Here is a 27,519-nt window from a genome sequence, read left to right on the forward strand (position 1 = left end):
TTATAGTAACAGAGCATCAGAGATGTTAGAACAAACACAGCATGGTCAACAAGGCCACAGGTTTGCTTCCTATCTCGTTCATTAACATAATGAAGTCTCCGTCTGATGGGGGGGGGCAAAGGACAGGAAAGGAGAGGGCGCAGGGGGGGCGTTCAGCAGTTACCTTTCTCCCCTGGGCTGACCTAAAAATCCCAGTTTAAAAACAAAAAAAAATAGAAAGAAAAGAAAGAAGTCTGACAGTCTGTGGTTGTCATTCACGAACAGCATCAAGACTGAGGAGTGCACATCACTCCCCCGGCCTGGAGCGCCTGGGGCAGCCCCCCGCCCCCTCCCCCCCCGGAGGGAGCAGTGCGGTGGGTGTCCATCCGGCACCTTCTAGAGGCTAGTGACCAGGTGAGCGGGTCCTTTGGCGCTCCCCTCCGGAGGGGTCCCGTCTTTGTTGGGGGGCACTATGAACCCATCGCTGCTGCCGCGCCCCAGCTGGTAGTAGGTGTGCAGCTGATGGACGTGGTTTCTGGAGCCCAGGTTTGGCATGCTTTTGTAGTAAACGTCTTCGGCATCGCCCGCCTTGGCCGGCGGCGGCTCGGTCTGGGTGCTGGTGGGCACGCCCTCGGCGGCGGGCCCCCCGGCCAGGGCGGGCATGCTGGTGTAGCGGGAGTCCCGGCGGGGCGACGGCAGCTCCTCGGTGTGCTCGTTGGTGAGCAACGGGAAGAAGCTTTCGCTGTGGTCCTGGGGGATCCGCCTCCGCGGGTAGTGGTGTGGCTGGTGGTTCTCCGCGGAGTAGATCCGCGGGGGCAGCAGGGGGGCATCGGATTCCTCGTGGATGAGCTCCAGGCCCAGGCTCTCCTCGTGGCTGAAGGAGGTGGCGTCATCCAGGACGATGGCGTCCTCTTCGCTCCCCCCGCCGCCGCCGCCGCCGCCGCCGCCCAGGTTGTTCACCAGCTTGTTCATCAGGTTCCTGTTCTGCTCGCAGGAGCGCTCGTGGTTGTTCAGGTAGGAAGGGATGTAGTTGGAAGTGAGTTCCTTCAGGATCTTCTTCTCCAGGGCCGTCTCGTTGTGGTTGTAGCCCCGGTCTAGGATTTGCACACAGTTGCTCAGGTATTCGCCGCTGGCGATGCTGTAACTGTTGGCATGGTTACCATTCAGTGGTAGAGTATCCATGACACTTGTATCCCTGGCATTGTTCAGAAGCCCCTCTGAAAAACAGGACAACACACTATGACATCGCCATCCAGTTGGCCGCAGAACACACACAGACACAAAAAGCAAAAGCATAGCACTGCGAAGTATGTATAAATTGCTAGCGTTTTTATTTAGGTATAAAATGTTTGGAAGTAAAAAAAAACACTAATTTAATGTACACGTCTATATATACTTGGACAATTGACAGAAATCTTATAATTGGAAAAGAACTATTCAAAATAAATCTTAAAAAGGAAAAAAAAAAAAAGCTATGAATTTGCAATTTACACACAAACGTTGCCTAAAATTATCTGAAGCCTATTTAATTACAATTTAGAAAAAAAAAAAAAAAAAAAGCAAAACTTTGGTATAATCATTCATAGCTTTCAATTTATACACATCAAAGTCAATTCAGTAATTAGTTACCTTTAATTTTACATGTTGTCTTAACATTGGAATAGGTATAATAGTAACATAATTCCTGTGTGGTACTTTGAATATACTGGTCAAAGTAAATGAATCAAGCACTTTCTAATAATTTGATATATAATTCTGTAATATTAAAAGTAATCCCTACATACAAAACCACAAAAGGATTATGTTAAATTTGTCAGAATGAGGTAGTCATAAAATCACGTTTAGTCAAATGAGTGGCACATCAAAATAATTTGCACATAGGAACTTTCAAAAGAAAAATATTTGTATTTACTTTTCTACTTTTTTTCCTGCTATAAGCACTTTGGTTGCTATTACATATTAACCCATTAGTAATTATTTAGGGTCATTAAAATAATAATACAAAAGAATGTGATCTGGTTCCTAAAGACATAGTGTGAAAATTAAAGTTTCCATTTCATAATGAGTGATTACTTTGTGTATATATTAAACTTTAGGTTTAAAAAGAGATTGATTAAACATTGTATTCTGGGAAGAAACAGCTATAGTGAAATAAATTTGACCACATGCTTATTCAAGGTTTTTGCATTCTCTTGAATGAACAGAAATCCAAGAATCTAGAATTCCATAAATCTCTTCAATTGCAACCACAAAAGAAAATCAAACACAAACATTCGACCAATAGTGGTAAATAAGAAAGAGTATTTCTTTATCGAACAATTAATTGAATAATTCATTAAACTTCTCAATGTACTGTTAACTTGTGAAAATATAGCATTCATTCTATATCTGTGATGCAATTGTTTATCAAAACTGAACTAGTTCACTGCTGGCTTAAATAAAGTGTCCCAAATTGGTCAATTTTTAGATAGACTTCTGATGATACTCTGTATTCAAGTAACACAGTTTTCAAGAACAGCAGTGCATAAAATACATTAAAAAGCAGCCATCACAGACATAGGGTGAAAGCGATTTATTTTCATGTTATAAGGTATCTTGTAGACAAATCCACAATGTTAAGGAAAAAAAAGTAAATGCTTTTTAAAGGGCCATATGTGATGGGTGACGGCTGCTGCAGAGGCTGCTATGGTGGGCTTGATGGTTATGGTCGCGTGACTGATGCATTGAAACATGTTTATTATTTCTGTTGTCAATGCATTAGGTACGGGTTGAAAACAGCCATAGTAAAATTAAAGTGGTCATGTTGCTTATGACATATATTTGTATGATGAAATGTACTAATAAAAATTAAAAGTTTATGAATTAGCAAAAACAAATGCTTAATTTAAAAACAATTTAACTCACACAAACATTACATGAGACTTAACAACTATGTTGATTATGTGACACAGTAAAAGAATCAGACAACAAAAGCGTCTAATCTCTATTAACATATATTTATATAAGTCAATTCATAGGTTCTTTAGTTTTTAAATTGTGAGATGAACTGTTTTTAATAACTACATCATCTATATGTGATGCAATAAAAGTGAACTAAAAAAAATTACATTTGATATGCAATGTTTAGCTTTACTCCCATACTTGTCTCTCTGTAGGGCTCTAAACGACAGCATGAAGAAAAGGAAAGAAAAAACAACAAGTAAGCTTACAGCGACAGTAGAAGAAACATGAGTAAAAAGCAAATTGATGATATGCAGAAAAAAGAGTCAAAGGAAATAATTTTCACTGCCCCAAAATTCATGAGTCTGTGTTACATGGTTTATCATAATTAAAAATACTGAAATGTTAGTCAGAAAATAAGAACCCCACCTTAAAACATGCTAGTAAAATGAGTCTTTAATAAGCGTTTCTACAGTTTGTAAATTTCAAACAAATACACTTTTTTTTTTAAAGTTAAGATTATCACACCAACCAAGGAAAATAAATATTTGAGGGCAAGCCATGAATATTTCCACAACTATATTTTAATATTATATATATGTGTGTGTGTATGTATGTTAGAAAATTCCCACTTCTAAGAAATGTTATTTAACTTTAAAAATTTTTAGCAAAATTATAAAGTTTTTTGCTTATATACAGAGAGACTATAGTTGAAGGTTTTCATAATTTTTCCCGTACTTATCTTCTCTTTCCATGTACAAAGATTATCTTTCCCCTACTGTACCTATATAAATGATTCTTATCATTTGTGAATAATACTGATCAATACTGTCATTTCTGGAGATCATGTTCAGAAGTTGTATAACTATGGAGAAAGAAAAAGGTTAAATCCAATCATCATTCTGTATCAAGAAAATGTGAGGGAGGGGGGGAATACCACCATCAATATCGTTTTCTTCTGGGTTGCTGCACAATCATATGCAATCAAACATTTTTGAGCTGATCCATTAAAAACAATCCTAGTGAAATTATGTTTCTAAAAAACCCCATATTTTAATCAGGTCAAAAGAACTGCTCTTTGTGATTCTGTGTACAGGAAGGTTAAATCATCATCACACACACAAATACTCCTGCAAATTCACTGGGCTAGATCATTTCAAGAGATTCTGGCTTATTAGAATTTAACCACTGCTTTAGAAATAAGGTGTGTGTACTTTAAATGTTTATTTGGTTCTCAGTAAAAGACCAACAATATTTCAAGATGCAGAGGAATTTCTTTTACATTTTCAAAATAGCTTTAGAAAGAGAACTGGAAACAGAAAGCCAAACCAGTAAAGCACAGGGGGAAATCCTTTGTAGGCTCATTATAGCTCCCTCCTTAAGTGACAGAATTTTAGAACTAGAAAGCACACGTTCAATCCCTGCTTTTCAGAGATGAGGAAACCGCGGCCAAAGAGAGACTGCGCCTTATCTAACCACCCTGCACCAACTGGCAGAACTGGGACCAGAAAGGAAATCTTCTGGATTTGCTCTGGATACTGCCATCTCGTTCTCTTCACATCTGCCTTGGGCTTTGACTATTTATTTATATATTTTATAATATGACCTTGTATTCTTACCAACTATAATGTATAATGTATTCTTCGCTATATCCCATCCTAAAGATGGAACTGTCTTTGAAGTTTTAGAATTGAATTAAATTACTTTAAAATGTACATTATTTTATAAAATCATGACCTCCTCTCTATATTATGTTTTGTTGACAGGTTTATATATAATGAAATTGGTCTTACAAAAATTGAATTTTCCAATATTGACAAAAAGAGAATGGTTCAGAATACTATGCATGAAGTTTTAAATATTTCCAAAGACATTCTAAATCCAATGTAATAAAAAATATTATTCATCATTATTCCTAACAATATGCTTCAGTACCATTATAAACACATCTTTACATATTTTAAATAAAGGCATTACAAACAAAAACGGGTACTTTGAATCTGAATGCTTCTTTGCTTGGATGGCATTGGTGCAACTGAATCAGAGGACCCAAAGAACAGAACTAAGTGGTACTTCAACATAAACCACTCCCGTACATACCGAGCCACCTATATTTCATGTAAGATTTCACCTTGCCAGTAAGAATATAAGTGCATTCATCTGAAAGCATAAGATTAGTAGCAAATGACAATCACCAAGATTTATTTTGGGTCAATTGTAAAAAGAATTATTTTAAGCACTACCATAGTTTATTAACATCTTAAAAATATTTAAGCATCAAATAGCTGAACAATTACACTTCTGACTCTGAAAAACATGAATAAAATTATTGGCTATCTTATGATTAAGAAAATTCAGTAGAATTAATTTAATTTACTGGCATAAACCCCAAATCCATTCAGAAGAATCCTTTGTATATTTATTGATAATCTTAGTAGCAATATCCAGTAATAAATTCCACAGAAATAAACTTTCAATATATATTTTTTATTTTAACTTTTGCATCATGGAATTTCATTTTGATAGTGTTTACAGAAGTGTTTCATCCTTAGAAAAATCTCCTAATTTGGGAGAGCAATAAAAAGAAAATAAGTGAAGAAAGCAGATACTGAATCAGGAAAAACATATAGAATAATAATTATTAAATTTTTCATTATATAAGACACTAGAAACTATATTAGAATAATAAAAAATTGAAACAAAATGCTACCTAAATTTGTTGCTAGTTTTAAAACAATTTCCAACAACTCTTTGTGTGAATAATGTAGAATAGATTTAATTTGCAGATGTGCTGTAAATCTTCATTTAGCATCACTTAAAACTTACTGTCAGCACACTTTAAAATCTTTATGATGACACAGTTATCTGTCACATAGCCCAAATTTTAAAAAAAGGCCGTTATGAGGTCTGCTAAACAGTTCTGCCAAACCACATCTGGTGCATTGGGCAAAATATACTTTATTGAGCGCTACAATGAAATAGGGACATTAACAAATGAGAGAATATTTGGGGGGTGGGGGGAGGGTGACCATGAAGAAGGACCTAGAAACTATCTCACATTGATGGCATTGAGTTATTTTTCCAGGGAAATAGAGGACTAAAAGAAGACAGGTTAGCTGCTTTCAAGTATTTAAAGGACTGCAACATGGAGCAGAATGCTTTGCTCTTTGCTCTAGAGGGCAAATCTAAGCATCATGACCAAAGGCAAACTTCAGCTCGGTGGAAGGAAAAAAAATATATACAACAAATGGAGCAATTCAGCAGTTGAATGCAGTGGACCATTGAACAACATGGATTTGAATTGTGTGGGTCCACATATAAGTGAATTTTTTTAAAATAAATACTGTAAATATATTTTCTCGTGATTTTCGTAATAACATTTTCTTTTCTCTAGCTTGATTATAAGACTACAGTATTTGATACAACATACACACTAAGAGTTAATATCTTGTGTATGTCATTGCTGATGCTTCTAGAATACAGGAGGCTATTAGCAGTTAAGTTTTGGGGGTGTCAAAAGTTATATGCAGATTTTTGACTGCATAGGGGGTTGGGTGCTTCTAACTCCTCTTGTTCAAGAGTCACTGTATATGAAATCCTGAGCTGGGAAGGACCATATTAGAGAACGCACTTTAGGAATGTCATAAGGAGGACCTAATGAACCTGTTCCTTCTTTTGATTCTAAAATTCTATGCTTCTTGTATGCATGGGCCTTAAGGCAATAAAATGTAAAGTTTGCTTAATTATTTTATCCTATTGACAAACAATTTGACTGTATTCCTGAAGTCACTTCTGGATTACTGACTTTGGTATTTAGAAATAATTTAAAAGCATCCTTTTTATTTGGCAAGGTCACCTGGGAAGGTCAGATGGTTTTAGACACCCAATGGCCATGCTGAAGCAAACATACTTTTCTGGAATGGGCATTCACACCAAATTTTAGCCACTAATTATGCCCCTAATCTTTTACCTCTGACTGAGAAGGTAAAACAAACCAAAACCTCCCACAAAGATTCTCACAGAGGATTAATATACATTTTATTCAAAATCACCTGGAAATGTTAAATTCTCCTAATCTATCACATCCAACTTGAAGGAATCTTGGACATCTCCGTCTCATAGTGAATTTTCTTTCAAATATAACTTTAAATAAGTAGATCTGACTAGGATTATAAAACTTTTATTTGGGTATTATTTTCTTGTGGTCTCTTTACATATGATATATTGATATTTTCAATGTCTTCACTTTAATATTATAAATTCTTTAAAGAGATTTATGCTTTTTGCTTGATAAATTAATTTTTTTAAAGATTTTAAATTAATTTTTAGAGAGGGAGGAAGAAAAGGGAGAGTGATAAGGAAATACTGATGTTCGAGCAGAACATCAATTGCTGCCTCCAGTCCCAGGAATCGAACGAGCAACCTTTCGTTGCACAGGATAATGCCCAACCAACTGAGCCATACTGGCCAGGGCACAATTAAATTTTATATCATTTAAAACCATAGAATGTAGAGGAACCATATTCAAAGGGCTTGTTTTTAACAATAGAAAAAGGATTTGGGGACCTTCATGAACCAGCTCAGATGGACCATAGGAAGCTGGGGTAGAACCTCAACTGCTACTGTTCAGTTCACTGTTCTTTCCTCCATGTTTAATGTAATTTCCCCTGGAGTCCATATGAATGCTTTCATCAGTGCTGAAGCTTTGTGCCTAGAGTGTGCTTCACGGTATAACAGAGTATGATTATTTATTTAACCTTATAACATTAAGACTCGTGGTTCAAGTGTTCCTTTATCTTACTTACCTTAGGTAAATACCACATTTCTCAAAATCAATCAACAACAAGAAAAGTACCGACAAGCCACAATACATTTTATAACATTACAAAGAAACAAACACATATTGATGAATCAAGCATTTGTTTATCAGAAGAAAGGAATCCGTTTCTTACTATGAAAAAAACCTAAGGAAAATGGAAAATAAAAGCGCCAAGAGAGGTAGAAGGTGAAAGGAATCTGTGTGTCTGCTTCCAAAAGAAAGAAAAGGCAGGAGGAAGGAAAGAAAAATAGAATGTGGCCATAAAAGCTACATAAAATGGGACTCTGACTTGAAAAAATTAAGATAAACTCCAGCACACCTTGTGCGTTGTACATGCTGACAGAAGGGTTGTTACAGACCGCCGGTTCCCCAAGCAATGTATTATAGGGATTGTTAGTACCATGCGGACGAAGCAGAGCATTGCTTATAAGATGATTAGCCATGGCTCCTGGAGCAGCCCCATAGAAAGACAGAGAAAAAAACAGGTCAATCAGGCAAATGTGTTTGAAAAAAAGAAAGGAAACATTTAGAATGACAACAGTTGATATAGTCCTGATTACAGGCAGGCAGCTAATTAGACTAAAAAAATATATGCCGCTAAAGCACACATTTCCAATAATGCACATATCCAAGTCAATGGGGAAGAAATAAAATGACTTACAATGTTGATTAAGCCACATTTAGGGTGTTCTCTTTTCCAAAGAATAAGCAAGTATATATTCCCATGCTTGCTAAAAATAAAATAAAATAAAGCAAAATACCACCTTCCATACAAACAAAATACAAAATAAAGTTGAAAAAAAGTTAAAAACGAAGAAAGAAAAGCTAAAATTAAACAAACATCCCCTCAGACACAGAAACCACTGGGTTGTTTTCAATAAAAGTAAAAAAAGAATAAAAGGCAACATTTAAAACACTCATTTGGAGAGCAGTTATAGACACAACAGAAGAATTTGACATTTTCCAAAATTTTAGGAAGAGCCATTATTTAAATTGAAATAAAATAAAATAATCACTCTTATTAGTACACCATAGCATACTAATTAGGTGAACTGACAAATATGATACAATGATAATATAGGTATTATTTTAATATATTTAAAAATAATAACTTCATGGTATCAAGTATAATTATATTTTCCATTTTCCAACTGGTTGTTTGGACTTTGGCAGAGCAAAGTAACAAAACTAGATTTTTTCAACTCTTAGTTTCTAACATAACATCAGTATGAGTTGCAACCTCCCACCCTCCAAAGCCATTTAACAATAAAGCAAAAAATCAGAGGATCAGTTTTATTAAATATAATTAGGGCATGTATGGAAATGATAGGCAGAATGTGTATTTATGATAGATGATGAAGAAAGAAAAAAATGACCGAGGAAAGGAAAACACAAGTTGTATAGGAATAGGTTCAACACACTAGTATATGCTAATTTAAATATACATATATATTAGGTAATGAAAATATAATCTATAGATGAGGAGAAAATATTTGCAAACAAACTTACAAATATTTACAATCCAACAAAGAGCTAGTATCTGGAATATAGAAAGAACTCTCAAAAGTCAAAAATAAAAAAACCAGCCAATAACACACATACACACATAAAATACTTGAATTAGAAATGGGCCAAAAGGATAAAGAGACATTTCTTGGAAGAGGATATGAAGATGGCATACTTAAAATAAAATACTTAAAATAAAAATGGTGACAATATCAAATGATGGCAAGATTGATGAGAAATTGAATCACTCATATTTTGCTGGTGGGATTGTAAAACAGTATAGCTACTCTGGAAAATGGTTTGGCAGTTTCTTATAAAACTAAAATTAAAAGTACAATTACCATACTATCTCCCCAGTTGTACCCTTGGACTTTTATCCCAGAGAAATGAAAATTGATAGTTATACAAAAACCTGCATATGGATGTTCATGCTAGATTTATTTGTTATAGCTCATAATGGGAAACAGCCAAGATGTCCTTCAACTGGTGAATAGGTTAAACAATCTGTGATGCATTCATACCATGGAACACTACTCAGCAATAAAAAAAAGAACAAATTATTAATATAATATTAAAATGCATGAATCAGTAGGGAATTATACTGAGTAAAAAAGATAATCCTAAAGGTTATATATTGTATGATTCAGTTATATACACAATATTCTTGAAATGACAAAATTATAAAATGGAGAACAGATTAGTGATTGAAAGGGGTTAGAAATGGAAGGGGGTTTAAGTGGGTATGGCCATACAAGGGCAACATGAGGCATCTTGTGGTAATAGAACTACTCTGGATCTTGATTGTGGTGGTGTACACAAAAACTTACTCTTGTGGTAGAATTGCATAGAACTAAACAAACACACACACAAATACAATTAAATATAAGAAATATTGAAGAAATCTGAATTAGATGGGTAGACTCTATTAATGCCAATATCCTAGCTGTGATATTACAACATAGTTTTACAAGATATTTATTGAGGGAAACCTAGTTAAAAGTAAATGATCTTTGTATTATTTCATATAACTGCAAGTGAATCCACAATGATCCTACATAATAAAAGCGTAGTATGCAAATTGTCCCCTCCAACAGGAGGTTATCCAGGAGTTCGATCAGAGGGCGGGGCCAGCCGGGGGAAGGGAGGGAGTACCCGGCCGGCAGCCAATAGTCGATAGGGACCCTACCAGTGTACAATTTTGTGCACTGGGTCTCTAGTCTCAATAAAAAGTAATTGATACTGAATGAATAAACAAAAACATTTAGTCATTTGTAGAAAATGATAAAAAACAAGAAGAGAAAATTTAGCCTGGGAGTTTTAACTTTTTTGAAATTATAGCTCTTTCCCACACAGTAAATTCTTCATCATATAGCAAATATTTTAACCTCAAAATTGGATAGTGAACACCTTTTGATTTAAAGGACAATATAACTTATCAGATCTCTAGAGCTGGAAAGTTTCAATTCTTTCAGAAAATAAGCCATGTATTTGCATCTTACACATCCTGCCAAGAATGAGCATAGAACTATCATCGAATTCTTCACTAAGTACTTGATGACTATTTGCTGAAGTTGTACAACATGTATATGTAAATGTTTTCACACAGATAATGCTTCAGACAGATAATCAATTTATCATATAATAGGTCTATCAGGATATTGTTTCCCATTAATAAATTAAATATATGAAAAATTAATAAGTAAAGCTTAAAAAGTGTTGGCTATAGTGCCTTTCAGATAAGAAATGGAATATTGTAAATCTTAAACATGGATATTGTTGATGTTACACAAATTTCAGAATAATAGTTAGAGGTAGGATTTGGTCTACATAATATTTTTAAAAAGCAAATTACATGTAAGTTATACCTGCTACTATATATTTATTACTCTAGCCTATTTTGGGAGTAAAAAGGAAAGTTATTTGTCTAATATAAATAATAAATTTCTAAAATTACTCTAAATAAGCATTTAAATAGGAAATGAAAGATGTAAGCATTTTAATATATTGAACTAGGGTAAAAATCTAAAAAATATAAAATTGTTTATATTCTTTATTTTCTCTCAAAGATCAAATAAGGGGGTAAAATCTTTATGGCTGGAATTTATATCCACATAGCTACACATTTCTCTCCATTACCACACATTATTTAATTTGAACTAACTGGAAAACAAACAGTAGGCTAAGAAAATTGCCTGCTACTATTTCTCTTGCTTCATACTGTTTATAAAATAAAATACTCATTTGCGATATATATATATATATATATATATATATATATATATATACACACACACACACACTGCGTGGCCAGATTACTATGATCTCTGAATGCATAATAATCTGGCCACTCAGTGTGTGTGTGTGTGTGTGTGTGTGTGTGTGTGTGTGTGTGTTTTTAGAGGCCTGGTGCATAAATTCGTGCATGGGTGGGGTCCGGCCAGCCTGGCCAGGGGGAGGGGACATGGGCGGTTGGCAGGCCTGCCTGCTGGTTGAACTCCTGGTCAAGGGGACAATTTGCATATTAGCCTTTTATTATATAGGATATACACTGAGTGGCCAGATTATTATGCGTTCAGAGATCATAATAATCTGGCCACTCAGTGTATATTTCTATATTGATATAAAGGACCATGATCTGCGCAAGTGTTCTCATTACAAGAAAGTAAGTTTTGTAACTATGTATGACTCATTGGGGTGAACACTTTGAAAAATAAACAAATATCGAATCATTATTTTGCATTCCTTAGACTAATATAATGTTATACGTCAATTATATCTAAATAAAAATTAAATGAAATATAAAATACTTTAAAATAATATAATCTGTGCTTTAAAATAAGGAAACAATTGAGTTTGGATGAATCAAGCATAAGCAAGAAGTTGGTGACTCAATATTTTGTTTTGTTTTTTTATCATGCAGTTTATAAAAATCTAAGAATAAACAACAAAATAAACTGTAATCATACCAAAATGAAGTTCCATAATAAAATTATAGTGAAGCTATCCAAATTTTTAGATAATCCATCTGGTTATATCTTTTGTAGCATAAAGTTATTTTTTAGATTTTTCTATTTTTTTTTAAAAATATGGATATACTTTGAAGTACTTTTATAAATAAAGACTGAGTTTCTTCTCCAAATATTACTTAAAAATGTTTTATTCAAGTGATCTTCCTATTTTGTAGACTTGTAGGAAGACTGAGATTTTTATTTTATTTTATTATTTTTTTTATTTATTCTTACCCAAGGTCATGTTTTTATTGGTTTTAGAGAGAAAGGGAGAGAGAAACATCGATGTAAGAAAGAAACATCTATTGGTTGCCTCCCGTTCGCACCGCAACTGGGGATTGAACCCGCAACCTGAGTATGTGCCGTGATCAGGAATCAAATCTACAACCTATTTGTTTACCTGAGGTCGCTCTAAACAACTGAGCACCCAGCCAGGTCAAGGACTGAGTTTTTAAAGTTAATTTTATTTGTGATCAATTCCTGGTAAGGTGAGAAGGCCAACAACAATAGTGGAAATGCTATCAGTATACAACTGTGCTATGACACCATGTTGGCTAAATAGAACAATATTCAGTCTCTCAGCTCCGTGGCTTTGGTAACTGGGTGCAATCCAGAATCAGTTCATTATCTACAGCCCTAATGAGTGACATGCAGTCATAACGGGAGATCCACCTGTGTTCTGTTCAACTCAAAACCACATAAAGCCTCACCAAAAATAACTTAAAACTTAAACATTTTCATTTTTATTGTTGCTATTAAGGACCCTTTGCTGATAGAAACAGAAGCATACTTTAAGTTGCTTTTTTACAATCACTCACTTTGATACTTCACCCATCACCTGAAACCAAAGCAATTAATGTCACTGAAAGTAACTTTAGTCCTGAAAATGGAGAGTTTATAATTTAAGTGAGGGCTCAGTCACAGGAAATCCAAAGTAGAATATAAAGTGTGAGAATTCATGCTTCACAAGAAGTATAAATAGTCACCAATAACCTCTATGGGTTTGCTAGTTCAAAGGAGGGATATGTTGGAGTAACCAACCAATTGTTCCTCATTTGATTCACAGGGTGAAAGAAGTCAATCCTTTTTCATGCTTTACGGACACTCAGGGCTTTCAGTGACCTAAAGAGGTCATTCTTTCTGTCCCCATCCAAAATAAGTGCAATTTTTCTAGGAGTTATTACCACAGGGTCCCTGCACTCCCCACTCACATTTAGGCATGTCAATGACACCTTGAAAGGTGGCACTCACGTGCTTAATAAAACAAAACAAAACAAAACAAAACAAACAAACAAAAAACACATCTTTTTGCCAAACTTGCACAGCACCTGTCTTGCTCTGCCTTTTATGTGCAGTTACTTTGGTCTTTTCTCTAGAGCTGCACTGCATTTCGCTTGCCTGCTGAAGTCTGTTGTGTTTGTTTCTTGGTTGTTTCCCCAGTTTACTCAGGTTTCTGTGAATTCTGACTGCTGTTTTCCAAGGTTCTGTCCACGCTGTCTATTCCTTTTCCCTCCAACTAACTTCTGATTTGTAAACTTCCCTTCTGATAGCTGTGAAATCACTGAAGACTTCCAAGAAGATCAGTGTTTACAGACTATCTGTCACTGTTTTTCAGCTGCAAAGTTAAGCTTGCTGGTTAGTCAATTTGAAGATGTAAGTAAGTTACTGCTGGGGGTGGGGAGGGAGACAGTTACAACCCTACTTATGTGAGAGAGTGTTTATGTGCTAATTTCACTGGAATGTAAGCCCCAGGAAAACAGGGAGGACTAGGTATTTTTTTCATTGTTCAATTCCCGTGTCCAGAATAGTCCCGAGAGCTTGATGAATAGTTGCTTTAATAAGGAAAACACATATGTGAACTCTATGGCATGGAGGGGGGAATCTAAAACTAAAACAAAGTCATTATTTATGAACTATATGTAGTTTTATAATTTGAGTACTTTTTTTTTTAGCAGTGTCAATTATTCAATTCCTAATGTCATTTATTTCCTTCTAACATTATTCCAGGTACTATAATATTGAAAGGTTTAAAGCAGAAATAAACACTCAATACGAATTGTAGATAATAAGTAGGGTGGGGATAAACCCATGACTCAAAACATAAAGCTCAAATTGGGCAAAAAAAACCTGAAAGCTCAAAGTGGCTATGTAAAAATGGTTGTTCCTTAATTATCTGACTCACTAAATCCTGGCTATCGTCTACTCATACCTGCTTATTTGCTGTAAGAAACAGGGTTAGTTCTTTAATAAAATTATGGAAAAGGGATTCACATTGAATTTCGTTATACATGAATCACCAACAAAGCTGCCAACAGAAGGCCTACAACAAAATCTTTTATTTCTGATGCCAGTGTAATACAAAGCAAATGGGACTTTTATATTCCATATGAAAAACTTAGGACCGTTTTTTCTGACAATTACTTGAGTCAGACCCCAAAACTACTGAAAAAGATTACGTGTACAATCATAGCCATTTTAAAAAAAGATATGTTATTGATTTTTACAGAGAGAAAGGGCGAAGAAACATGGATCAGCTGCCTCCTGCATGCCCCCTACTGAGGATTGAGCCAACAATCAAGGTACATGCCCTTGACCAGAATGGAACCCGAAACCCTTCTTCAGTCCACGGGCCGATACTCTATTCACTGAGCCAAACCAGTTAGGGCCATAGTCACTTTTAAGAAAAGTGTTTTTAAAAAAATCCTCACCCCAGGATATGTTTATCTTTATTTATTTAATTAGTTAGTTATTTTGAGAGAGAGAGAGAGAGAGAGAGAGAGAGAGAGAGAGAGAGAGAGAGAGAGGAGAAAGAGAGAGAGAGAGAGAGAGAGTGAGAGAGAGAGAGAGAGATCCATCTGTTGCCTTCCATACACATTGGAATGGGGATGGAACCCCCAGCAACCTAGGTACATGTCCTGAAGGGGAAATGAACCCGAAACCTCCTTTTGGTCTACAGGACAACACTTCAACCAACTGCTCGGCCATGAAATTGGAATAGGTGTTTTGACATTGGGAGGCTCTGAATGACAGCAGTGTCTAGGAGAGTTGAATGTGACACATACTGTGTATAATTGAGGACTGAGAAAAATATCTAAGGCAGATCACTGTGCTTTAAAATGTTGAAGTAAAGAACAGATCTGAAGAAAGATGACAGTTGGATCCCACCTGAACCTGTATTATATCATTCAGAAACATAATTCCAGCTACATTTCTTCCTGACAGCAGGCTAACAAAGGTGTACTGAAAATCTCTTAAAATAACTTGAATTGTCATTCTGCTCTGCTCCTCACACTTCATTTGAAAAACAACAACATACTTACATTCTTATTTGATTATACTGAATGGGCCAAATTTTGTATGTTAAGACTGCAGTAATCTAATGAACCAAATCAATACAGCCATTTTTTTTTAGCAGTTCCATATCAATATGCCTCAATATTCAAATTCTTATACTTTACAAATATACTAGAGGCCCGGTGCACGAAATTCGTGCACGGAGGGGGGTTGTCCCTCAGCCCAGCCTGTACCCTCTCCAATCTGGGACCCCTCAAGGGATGTCCGACTGCCCATTTAGGCCCGATTCCTGGGATCGGGCCTAAATGGGCAGTCGGACATCCCTCTCACAATCCAGGACTGCTGGCTCCCAACTGCTTGCCTGCCTGCCTTCCTGATTGCCCCTAACCGCTTCTGCCTGCCAGCCTGATCACCCCCTAACCACTCCGCTGCTAGCCTGTTTGCCCCCAACTTCCCTCCTCTGCCGGCCTGGTCACTCCTAACTGCCCTCTCCTGCAGGGTTGATCACCTCCAACTGCCCTCCCTTGCAGGCTTGGTCCCTCTCAACTTCCCTCCCTTGCAGGCCTGGTCCCTCTCAACTGCCCTCCCTTGCAGACCTGATCCTTCTCAACTGCCCTCCCTTGCAGGCCTGGTCCTTCTCAACTGCACTCCCTTGCAGGCCGGGTGCCTCCCAACTGCCCTCTCCTGCTGGCCATCTGTGGTGGCCATCTTGTGTCCACATGGGGGCAGGATCTTTGACCACATGGGGGCAGCTATATTGTGTGTTGCAGTGATGATCAATCTGCATAGTACTCTTTTATTAGATAGGCTAGAGGCCTGGCATAGGGATGGGGGCCAGCTGGTTTGCCCTGAAGGGCGTCCTGGATCAGGTGGGGGTTCCCTTGGGGCGTGGGGCGGCCTGAGTGAGGGGCCTGTGGTGGTTTGCAGGCTGGCCACGCACCCTGGCAACCCAAGCGGAGGCCCTGGTATCTGGAATTTATTTTCCTTCTACAATTGAAACTTTGTAGCCTGGAGCGGAGCCAAGACTGGGGCTACCTCCGAGGCCCGCAGCTGTTTGTGTTGGGGTTATAATTGAAACTTTGTTGCCTTAAGCAGGTGATCACGGCCATGGTGTGCGGAAAGCTTTGCTTCCCCTGTTGCTGACGGCAACCCTGGCCTGCTCTCTCAAGCTCCATTCTGCTGCCATTTGTTTGAATTTGTTTACCTTCTATAATCGAAACTTTGTAGCTTGAGTGGAGGCTTAGGCCTGGCAAGGGCAGGCGGAAAACTTGGCTTCCTCTGTTACCTAGGAAACCTTGCTCTCTGTGGCTGTAGCCATCTTGGTTTGGGTTAATTTGCATACTTGCTCTGATTGGATGGTGGGCGTGGCTTGTGGGTGTGTCGGAGGTATGGTAAATTTGCATATTTGTCTATTATTAGATAGGATAGGATGGTAAATGTTCTGTTTTTCCTCAATAAGACACTTTTAAATAGCCAATTATTTCTTCCTTAAGATACATTATCCTTCATTCCATTCCCTCTTGATTCTCTCTCCCTTGATTTGATGCTTTTCTTTTATGGAGTCATTTTCATTATATACATTGGCTGATATACATAAATCACAGTTATAGATAAAGCAGAGTTACGATTAAATAATGCCTCTGCTTTTGTCTTCACACCTTAATTTTGGCCCAGAGTGGAGACTTTATTTTGTGCAAGTAAATACAGGTGGGGCAAACGTGGGTTTATAGTTGTGGGTATATGAAACACAGAGCTTATTCTTGTATTATTTATTTATTATATTATTTTCCATACGAACATTTTTTTTTTGTTTTTCTATGTAACAAATAATCTACAGAAAGACAGTGCAAGCAATGATTAGTTAAATTGTAAAGGTCTTTTTATAAAACAGAGACAGCCACGTAAATCAAGACTGAGATGTTTATAATAATAAAACTAACAGAATCTTCATGCTGTACTTAAAAGTTAAATAAAGTGCCCCGCCGGCGTGGCTCAGTGATTGAGCATTGACCTATAAACCAGGAGGTCATGGTTCAATTCCAGGTCAGGGCACATGCCTGGGTTGCAGGCGGGATCCCCTGTGTGGGGTGTGCAGGAGGCAGCCCATTAGTGATTCTCTCTCATCATTGATGTTTCTCTCTCTCCTTCTCCCTTCCTCTCTGAAATCAATAAAAATATATATTTTTTAAAAAGTTAAAGTAACTTTAAAAACCAGAGAAACCATAGTTTTCTATTTTTTACTCTTTGTATTCAAACAATTAATTCAATTACAAAGTGTCAAGGAAGAAATATTTTCTTGAAAGCCAAGAACTCTTTCATCATTTTTTTCTGAAGTCATAAATTGAAGAGATGACATCTTGATTTATCACACTGTGTACTTTCAATAACCAACAAGTTTGCTATTAAAATTTAATCAACCAGCCTATTAAATTTTTTTCAAATGATTCTGAAATACTTTAGCTTCTTTTAATAGCTAATTCATTCACTGGGAATCTATTAATATGGATTTCAATGACATGTTTTCTCCAGAGTACAGATTGGGTTATTGTTAGTTCAATAAAAAATGAAATATGCTGAATCCAGAGGTGTTGCCTCTATTTTAATATATAATTCAGAGCTTTAGAGTTGTGAACCATAGAGACTATCTACTCTATTCTCCTTTGTTTTGCACTAACTGTCTTTATACATGTCTTCTTGTCCAGACACATACATTTTTCTATAATAAGTACTTAAAAGTTAAATTACTAGGTCCTATGTTAACATATTTTCAAAATGCTACTAAATGTGTTTGTACCAATTCACACTTCCATGAACAGTATATATTTCTCAGACTCTAGGAAGGACTTGATATTGTCTGACTGACATTTTTGCCAATTTGATAGTGTTATACATTGCATTACCCTGTTTACCAAAGAGATGAGATAATGTTTCACATGTTTATTGGCCATAAAGGTTTCCTATTCTGTGAAGTGCTTGTTCTTATCTTTTGCTATTGAATTTCATTTGATTTTTAGACGTCCTTTTTGTAAAAATATCTTTTTATTGCTTTCAGAGAGGAAGGGAGAGGGAGAGAGAGATAGAAACATCAATGATGAGAGAGAATCATTGATGGGCTGCCTTCTGCAAACCCCCCACGGGGCTAGAGCCTGCAACCCAGACATGTGCCCTTGACTGGAATCAAACTCGGGACCCTTCAGTCCACAGGCTGATGCTCTCTCTATCCACTGAGCCAAACCAGCTAGGGCAATTTTTAGACATTGTTTATACAATGTAGGCACTAATATTTTGTTTGTTATTCTGTGTTGTTTATACTTTCTCCCAATATTTCTTTGTCATAATACTGACTATAAAGAATACTGAACCTAAAGATAACAGGCCAAGTTTGTTTAACCACAGGCAATACAGCAGTAAATCACAATTATTTTTAATAAGAATAAAGTATATAGTATGTGTATGTGGTCAATTCTACAGTTGTATTCATTTGTAAGTCACATATTGCTTATGCATTTTTGCTGAATAAAATAAAACTCAGAACAAAGAAAAGTATAATAACTATTTAACAATATAAAACAATGTGAAGAAAATATAACTTTTCATATAATTCTCTGCCCTGTATTGGCATACTGTCTTATACTGTGCCACTTATATGAGCTTACATGCAGAAGGTCTATCCTAGCTAAAGCTTGAATTTTTTTTTTTAATATATTTTATTGATTTTTTACAGAGAGGAAGGGAGAGGGATAGAAAGCTAGAAACATCGATGAGAGAGAAACATCGACCAGCTGCCTCCTGCACGCCCCCTACCGGGGATGTGCCCACAACCAATGTACATGCCCTTGACCGGACTCGAACCTGGGACCTTTCAGTCCGCAGACCAATGCTCTATCCACAGAGCCAAACCGGTTTCGGCTAAAGCTTGAATTTTAAATTTGAGAAAAGTTTGTCTGAGCAAAGTAGAAATGAATTAAAACAAGATATCTGTGAATAAAGATATTCTTGACAATCTTGTTCAGAGAAGACTTATATAATCATAATCAAATCTGTTCTATTTAGACTGAGGCTGTTTCAGGAAACTTACATTGTTTATATTTTTCTATATTGAGATTAACTATCTTCCTTCATTCCTCTCAAATCTTTCTTAATTTAGTAGTAGGGTTCTGAGGCTATAAATTACTTTGTATGAATGTGATGGGCAACTTAGTCTTTAAAGCACCCTCATTCCTTATAATGATAAATTATGAAGAAGCCTATTATGAAAATTGTAGGAGAACCTATCACATAAACACTTACTTACAAATAGCATGCAGTACATAAAGGTGAGCTATACAAAGTGTAAGCCTTTGCATGCAATTCCAAAGGTACTGTTTTAATTGGATACTACATATTGGTAATAGCAACTTATCTTTTTTCTAAATGTAGATACTTTCTATTTTGTTAAATGTAGATCCTCCTTTCACATTTTATTTTTTTATGTCATTGAATGAATTTCTATGCACTTTAAAAATATCAGATATAAGTTAATATATTTCTTAGAAAAAATAACTTCAAAAGTGATTGCTCTCTTAACTTTGGAAATTATATACCATTTATATCATCATAACCTTGATGTTTATAATACAGTAGGAACATTTTTTCAGATGAGAGATACAGTTAGGTTTTGTTTGTTTTTAAATTTTGAATTATAAGACATGTCCATTTTATTAAAACCAAATTAGCACATAAAAGTAATAAGAAGTTTAATGTTTAACATTATCGCTATCTCTTTGAAATCAGCTCAAATAGATTTTCTACTTGTTCTAGGCATTGCTATGTTGTCCTGACATAGAACACAGTTTCAGGGAGTATCCAGTTCATGAGCACAACGATCTGGGAAAAGCTGTGTCTTTGGCTCTATTACTAAGTGACTATAGGCAGAAGTTATTTACCTGATTTATTAACAGAATCTCTTTCCTACCTAAAATGTTCATCCTTGTACTGAAGTATAATAAATTACGAATTAAGATAAAAGGATCCTACCAACACCTTGAGAGCATCCAGGAAAGAATAATGATAAAATTCTTTTTGCAACCTAAGTCTTACAATTGAACAATAATGTATAGTGATTCAGCACCTTCCACATCAAATAGTTTTGTAAAAGTAATATGTATTGGCCAATCTATCTCCACATATATGCATAGTATTTTATTTTATTTTTAAAATATATTTTTATTGATTTCAGAGAGGAAGGGAGAGAGAAAAAAAGAGAAACCAATGATGAGAATCACTGATTGGCTGCCTCTTGCCACCCCCTACTAGGGATTGAGCCTGCAACTCGGGCATGCCATGACCCAGAATTGAACTGTGACCTGGTTTATAGGTTGATGCTCAACCATTGAGAAACACGGGCCGGGCTATCCACAATATTTTAAAGCTCCCCCCTCAAAAAAATGAATATGATAAAACCACACTAAAGGACTGTGTACTTAGAAAAAAAAAGTAATGAAAGGAAAATAAGAAGTAAAGATATGAATAATTATGCTGCTAAGAATAGCTTATATCCATGTGAGATAATAAAAATAATTTTGAAATAATTCTTGGAAAATTTCTTTATTCTAAGCTTCAGCAACCTTCATGAGAAACTGTTATCATAAGAAAAGAATAAAAATTTTTGTTATCATGAGTAGGGCTTTATGGTTAGAAAACCTTGTTTGGAATCTAGACTTTGCCCTTTCCTAGACATGTGATCTTGGACAAGTTACCAAAAACCCCAACTTCTTCATGGATATAAAGAAAATGGATAATGAATAATGGACAGTGTGCAGTATATAAATGACAGCTGTGTAGGCCAAAGAAGAAATCCCAAATTTACCATGAACTATAAAAGGACATATTGTATTCTATTCGAGAAAATAATACTAGTAATTTCTGAAGATAAAGTTGGAGTATTCACATTAAGTTATAAAAAATATTACATTTTGAAAAATTATATGCTTCATAGCTTATATGAAACAAGTAATATTTCAAAATTAAGTAGAAATGTCCCATAGCACTAAATTTAGAGGTTAACAGGATATCTCATGTAGCTTGTTTGATGAAGAATAGGTAAGAGATTATATATATGACAATAAGATAATAAACCCTAAAATGAGAAATCTATGCTATATAAAGAACTCTCTTTGTGAAGGAGTCTGTGAAGGAAATAATAATAATAATTTTTACTATTGTATAATTGGCTGTGAGAGGCTGGATGATTTCAAAAAATTTGTATCAAAGAGAAAATTAAAAGCAAAGCATAAGAAGGACTCACTGGGCAAGCATTTAAAAGTTTTTTTTTCTTTTTCAGTTCCTGCTAATGAATTATAGCAAGAACATTTGCCTCTGACTAGAAATCAATATTTTGTATATTTCATTTTTCAATGGAGAGTTCATTCTGAAAATTATTTCATCTCCTTGTGTTAGAAATCAGGATAGTTATAGCATTGCTTAATTATCTTGTTGACACAGCATCTTACTTAAGATCTGTACTTATTTTTCTTCTGTGCTACTAAACTGCTTTTTCTAACACAGATTTCCTTATTGTACATTTTCTGATTGTCTTTATTGATGACATGTACAAAGGAAAGACATTAACAGGGATCATGGTTGCTTCATTTCTAAATCAAGAAAATAAAGGTAAAAAATACTAAATATAATGACAAATCTCAAATAAAAAATTTATACATGCTATAGGATACTTACTATATTTGCATTCATCATCATAATGCTTGCTCATAACAAAAATTTATTATATAGGCCAATCTGATATGTTAGCTATACAAAGTACTCTTAGGCACATCATTAATTGCTATTAAAAATTTCACAAATAGTTGTCAGATTATATTAGGATCTAGTTAATATTTACAAACAAGGATTTTATAATCCTTCAAAAGAGCAAGGCTTTGGAGCAATATGGCATATATCATTCATATAAACCAAACTATATTTACTGACATTAATAAAGTACAGTGAATGAATATGAGTGTTTCATCCTAGTTGCTTTAATTTACAGAAATCATTAATCATAGTGAAACACCACTTACACTTTTTATTTGTATTTTCTTAAAACCATAAAAACAAAATATGCTTAGTAGCTTGAATATTAATGAGGTGGCAGGTGATTTATTGTGGAGTTTATTCTGTCTCAGTGACCAACCTCACGGGACAGACAATACAGCCTCTGAGAAGACAGGAGTTTAAAACAGGAATGAGTCACAGCCCTGCTCTGCTACAGAACTGGGTATTTAGCAGGGGTGTGTGAATTGACCTAGTGTTCTGGAGTGTAGGAGAGGGTTTGAAGGAAGAGAAGACAGTGTTTGCTTATATCATTATCTAAGGTAGGGAGAAAAATATTTTACCTTTATTTCCTAAATGCTAAAACATGGTTACAAATCAAAAGTGAAAAGTACAACTAAAGCATATGTAATTTGCATTTAATTTCTGGTTTAGAAGAGACGATTCAGTTTTATTAGCTTATTTCTTTTTTTCTTTTTCTTTTTTTCTTTTAGCCTCAAGGATAGCCCCATCTTAGGTAAATTATTATTTATTTTACTTGGCATTCAGATAACAACATCATTCCTCCCACCTATTACTAGAAAATAAAAATAAAAAAAGAAAGGAAACCTTTGGGAGCAAATGATAAATTTTAACACCTGATTACTTGAGAATACTGACAAGAACCAGCGTTTAAGTATAGAAACAGAAGTAAATTTCTGAATAAAAGAATAATAATAACAATAATACTTATGTTCCGGGCACTGTTGTAACCAAATAACATAATATTAAGTAACTCAGTAGTCTCAGGGTCCTCCTGAGGGGATATTATTTATATCCCTATTGTATAGACATTGAGAAGTTAAGCAATTTACCAAAATCACTGGGTTCAAGCTCCATTCTCAAAACTATTGTACTAGTACATTACTGCAGTGAGTAAGGCAACTACTTACAAATGTCTGTTTGATGGCACCTTTCCCTTTGTATTGATAATGTTTCTAACAAGTGAGGTCACCTTTGAGTAGGTAGTGTGCCACTGAGAGTCAAAATGTACCCTAAAAATTTACAAAAGGATTGCCATAGGCCATCATAATTTTACTGATTATGTAAGTTTACTGAGAATGCATGTATGGGTGAATATGACTTTGAATCTCTAGAGCAGTGGTTCTCAACCTTTCTAATGCCACGACCCTTTAATACAGTTACTCATGTTGTGGTGACCCCCAACCATAAAATTATTTTCGTTGCTACTTCATAACTGTAATTTTGCTACTGTTAATGAATCGTAATGTAAATACCTGTGTTTTCCGATGGTCTTAGGCAACCCTGCTGGTGGTTCTCAACCTGTGAGTCACCCCACAGGTTGAGAACTGCTGCTGTAGAGCCTAAGACCATCGGGAAACACAGATATGTACATTACGATTCATAACAGTAGCAAAATTACAGTTATGAAGTAGCAACGAAAATAATTTTATGGTTGGGGGTCACCACAACATGAGGAACTGTATTAAAGGGTCGCGGCATTAGAAAGGTTGAGAACCACTGCTCTAGAGGAAATGTATTGGCTTTAATAAAGAAGTGCTACCCATCTACAGATCATTCTTCTGCCATATAACAAATTTGGCTTAAATAAATTCAGCATTAGTGGTCAGTTCGCCATGCATAAAAATCTAAATTGCGTTGTGTGGGAAGTTGATGAGATGGAGGATGGGAGGTGGGGGAAAATAAAAACCCATGATGCTAACCAAGCCATTGTTCTAAAAGAAGAAATGCCTTTTTGCTAAATCTGCCACTCAGATGGGGCATATTTTTGCAACAAATCAACAGCTGGGTTGGGGTGAGGGCAACTTTTTATAATTCACTCAACTATAACATACTGATAAGTAGTTACTTAGCAAAACTTGATTTTAAACTGAAATTTCTGATGTTGATTCAACTAATTAAATAAAAAATGGGTATTGCAATTATATTATTCACTAGAGGCCCGGTGCACAAAATTCGTGCACGGAGGGGGGTTGTCCCTCAGCCCAGCCTGTACCCTCTCCAATCTGGGATCCCTTAAGGGATGTCCGACTGCCCGTTTAGGCCCAATTCCTGGGATCGGGCCTAAACGGGCAGTCAGACATCCCTCTCACAATCCAGGACTGCTGGCTCCCAACTGCTTGCCTGCCTGCCTTCCTGATTGCCCCTAACTGCTTCTGCCTGCCAGCCTGATCACCCCCTAACCACTCTGCTGCCAGTCTGTTTGCCCCCAACTTCCCTCCTCTGCCAGCCTGGTCACCCCTAACTGCCCTCTCCTGCAGGGTTGATCACCTCCAACTGCCCTCCCTTGAAGGCCTGATCCTTCTCAACTGCCCTCCCTTGCAGGCTGGGTGCCTCCCAACTTCCCTCCCCTGCTGGCCATCTTGTGGTGGCCATCTTGTGTCCACATGGGGGCAGGATCTTTGACCACATGGGGACAGCTATATTGTGTGTTGCAGTGATGATCAATCTGCATAGTACTCTTTGATTAGATAGGATAGAGGCCTGGTACACGGGTGGGGGCCAGCTGGTTTGCCCTGAAGGGTGTCCGGGATCAGGGTGGGGTTCCCTTGGGGCGTGGGGCGGCCTGAGTGAGGGGCCTGTGGTGGTTTGCAGGCTGGCCACGCCCCCTGGCAACCCAAGCAGAGGCCCTGGTAACTGGAATTTATTTTTCTTCTACAATTAAAACTTTGTAGCCTGGAGCAGAGCCAAGCCTGGGGCTCCCTCCGAGGCCCACAGCCGTTTGTGTTGGGGTTATAATTGAAACTTTGTAGCCTTAAGCGGGTGGGCCCGGCCAGAGTGTGCGGAAAGCTTTGCTTCCCCTGTTGCTGACGGCAACCCTGGCCTGCTCTCTCAATCTCCATTCTGCAGCCATTTGTTTGAATTTGTTTACCTTCTATAATTGAAACTTTGTAGCTTGAGTGGAGGCTTAGGCCTGCAACGGCTGGCAGAAAGCTTGGCTTCCTCTGTTACCTAGGAAACCTTGCTCTCTGTGGCTGTAGCCATCTTGGTTTGGGTTAATTTGCATACTCGCTCTGATTGGATTGTGGGCGTGGCTTGTGGGTGTTTCGGAGGTATGGTCAATTTGCATATTTGTCTATTATTAGATAGGATGATGAAATAAAGCCTACTAAAGTTTAATTTTAGAAACTATCTAAATTTCTACACATATCTATAAAAAGAGTGGAAATATTTAACAATTACATGAAGTACCAGAGAACTTTCTCAGGAGATACTTCATTTGTGGGTCAAACTTATGTTTCAGGGGCAATTGTTCAAGATGAGATTTGGCCAACAGACACTGAGGGTAGGGGATATAGGTATAAAAGATTACCTACAAATTGTTTCTATTACTACCAGGCAGTTGGAGCTACTAGAAATTTGGATTAGGTTTCCAATAGATCTGACAGGAGGAGCTTGGGGATTGAGGACTGACTTTAAGGTGTATGAAAATAGTAAATATTAAAATGAAAAAATGAATAAACCCTACTGTGGGGTTTGTGAAAACTTGGTTTGGAACATATGTAACCTTACTTGAAACTCTATAATTTAGCATCACCTTAGTGCTCTTAATACCTGTGTATACAGCAGCATGACCTCAAGAAGTTCTGGATTTGTGTGAGTGTATAGCATTGTAGCAATCAAGTTGGCAGGGGAAAAATATTTGAAAATGTATAGGGAACATTCGGAAAACATCTTCATAAATATAGCTATTCTAAGGACAAATGTAATGGACAGTTTTAAAGAGATGAGGTGTCCAAGTAACAAAATCCCAAAGAGAATATACAAGAATGAGTACACAAATTAAAAATGATTAATAAATCTTCCAAGGTTTTCTATGATTCCAAGGAGTAAAATCCCAATAGTAATCAAGTTTATCTCATTGGGAAATTTAAATAGCTAATCTGATATGTCAGATGTAACATATTGGTTCAAGAATAGAATATTAGAAATGGTTTTAAAAAATAAAAACTATTGAGAAGGGATCCTGCACTGCATGGTAAATACTTTATCCTTAATGGATCACAGAGATGATAATGATAGTTTCTTATTTAGAAGAATAGATAAGCCATACATAATTTTAAAACAGTTATTCTTTTGATGAATTAGGCAGTGATATGAATAGGAAAGAAAACCTACAGTGAAAATAGGGTTACTTTTAGACAACGTTTTGTGGTTTTCAAGGGCCGGATCTGTTCTAAAGGCAAAAGTAAGAGATTTAATCTATCTAACTTAGAAAAGGAAATTTTAAAAAATCGCTAGTTATAAGAAACTAAGAATGAATGGAAAGTTAGAATATATGAAGATGTAAAGATGCAGGACCTAATTTTTTTAAAAAATAATAGAGAATGTAATCTTTTGAATAAACAGAGGTAAATAATTATGTTGCTGAGGTGACTGAAGTGTTTATCTGGAAAGTGAATCTTGGATGCCACCTACCTAAATATGATACACACGCCTGAATGCAGGGAAGATAGGACCCTGGGAAATAAGACAAGATTAAAGAAGGAGGTTAAAGACTATCTTCAGAGATATAATATGAAGAAATAAAATTTTAAAGTACTCCCCTCATCAAAGGTAAAAAATAATGAGAGGGGAATAAAACGAGGAGTTTCTGACTTGGGGACTGGAAAATTAATATAGGAAATCAAGAAGATCACTGTGATGTCTACCACCATTAAAGTCACTGAGTGAAAGGAAGAATATATATCCTCAAGGAAAAGATCACTGCCTGCACACACTTCACATCATAAATTCAATGTCACTCTCTCCCAAAGTCATCATTAAAGTAACTTATCGGCTGTCACAAGAAATGTTATACTTTCTTCAATAACTTCAAGAAATATCTTTTAAAACTAAATATTTTAAAAATAGATTTAAACAGATGATCAGTCAATATAAAATATTATTTTCTTTAAATATATTTCAAATTGATCCAGTCAT

The 27,519-nt window shown here is 36.1% G+C and overlaps 1 protein-coding gene across 3 annotated transcripts in view; it reads right to left on the bottom strand.

The window, feature by feature from the left end:
• Positions 1-336: 336 nt before the first annotated feature.
• ADGRL3 (adhesion G protein-coupled receptor L3) overlaps positions 337-27,519 on the bottom strand; it is a 492,939-nt gene continuing 465,756 nt past the window's right edge. For all 3 annotated transcript variants that reach the window (XM_054728772.1, XM_054728769.1, XM_054728767.1), the window contains one exon: positions 337-1,196. In XM_054728772.1, coding sequence (XP_054584747.1) covers positions 376-1,196 — 821 coding nt within the window. In that variant the 3' untranslated portion in view covers positions 337-375. The remainder of the gene's footprint in view (positions 1,197-27,519) is intronic.

Source organism: Eptesicus fuscus, chromosome 2 (assembly GCF_027574615.1).
Source record: "Eptesicus fuscus isolate TK198812 chromosome 2, DD_ASM_mEF_20220401, whole genome shotgun sequence".
Lineage (NCBI taxonomy): Eukaryota > Metazoa > Chordata > Mammalia > Chiroptera > Vespertilionidae > Eptesicus > Eptesicus fuscus.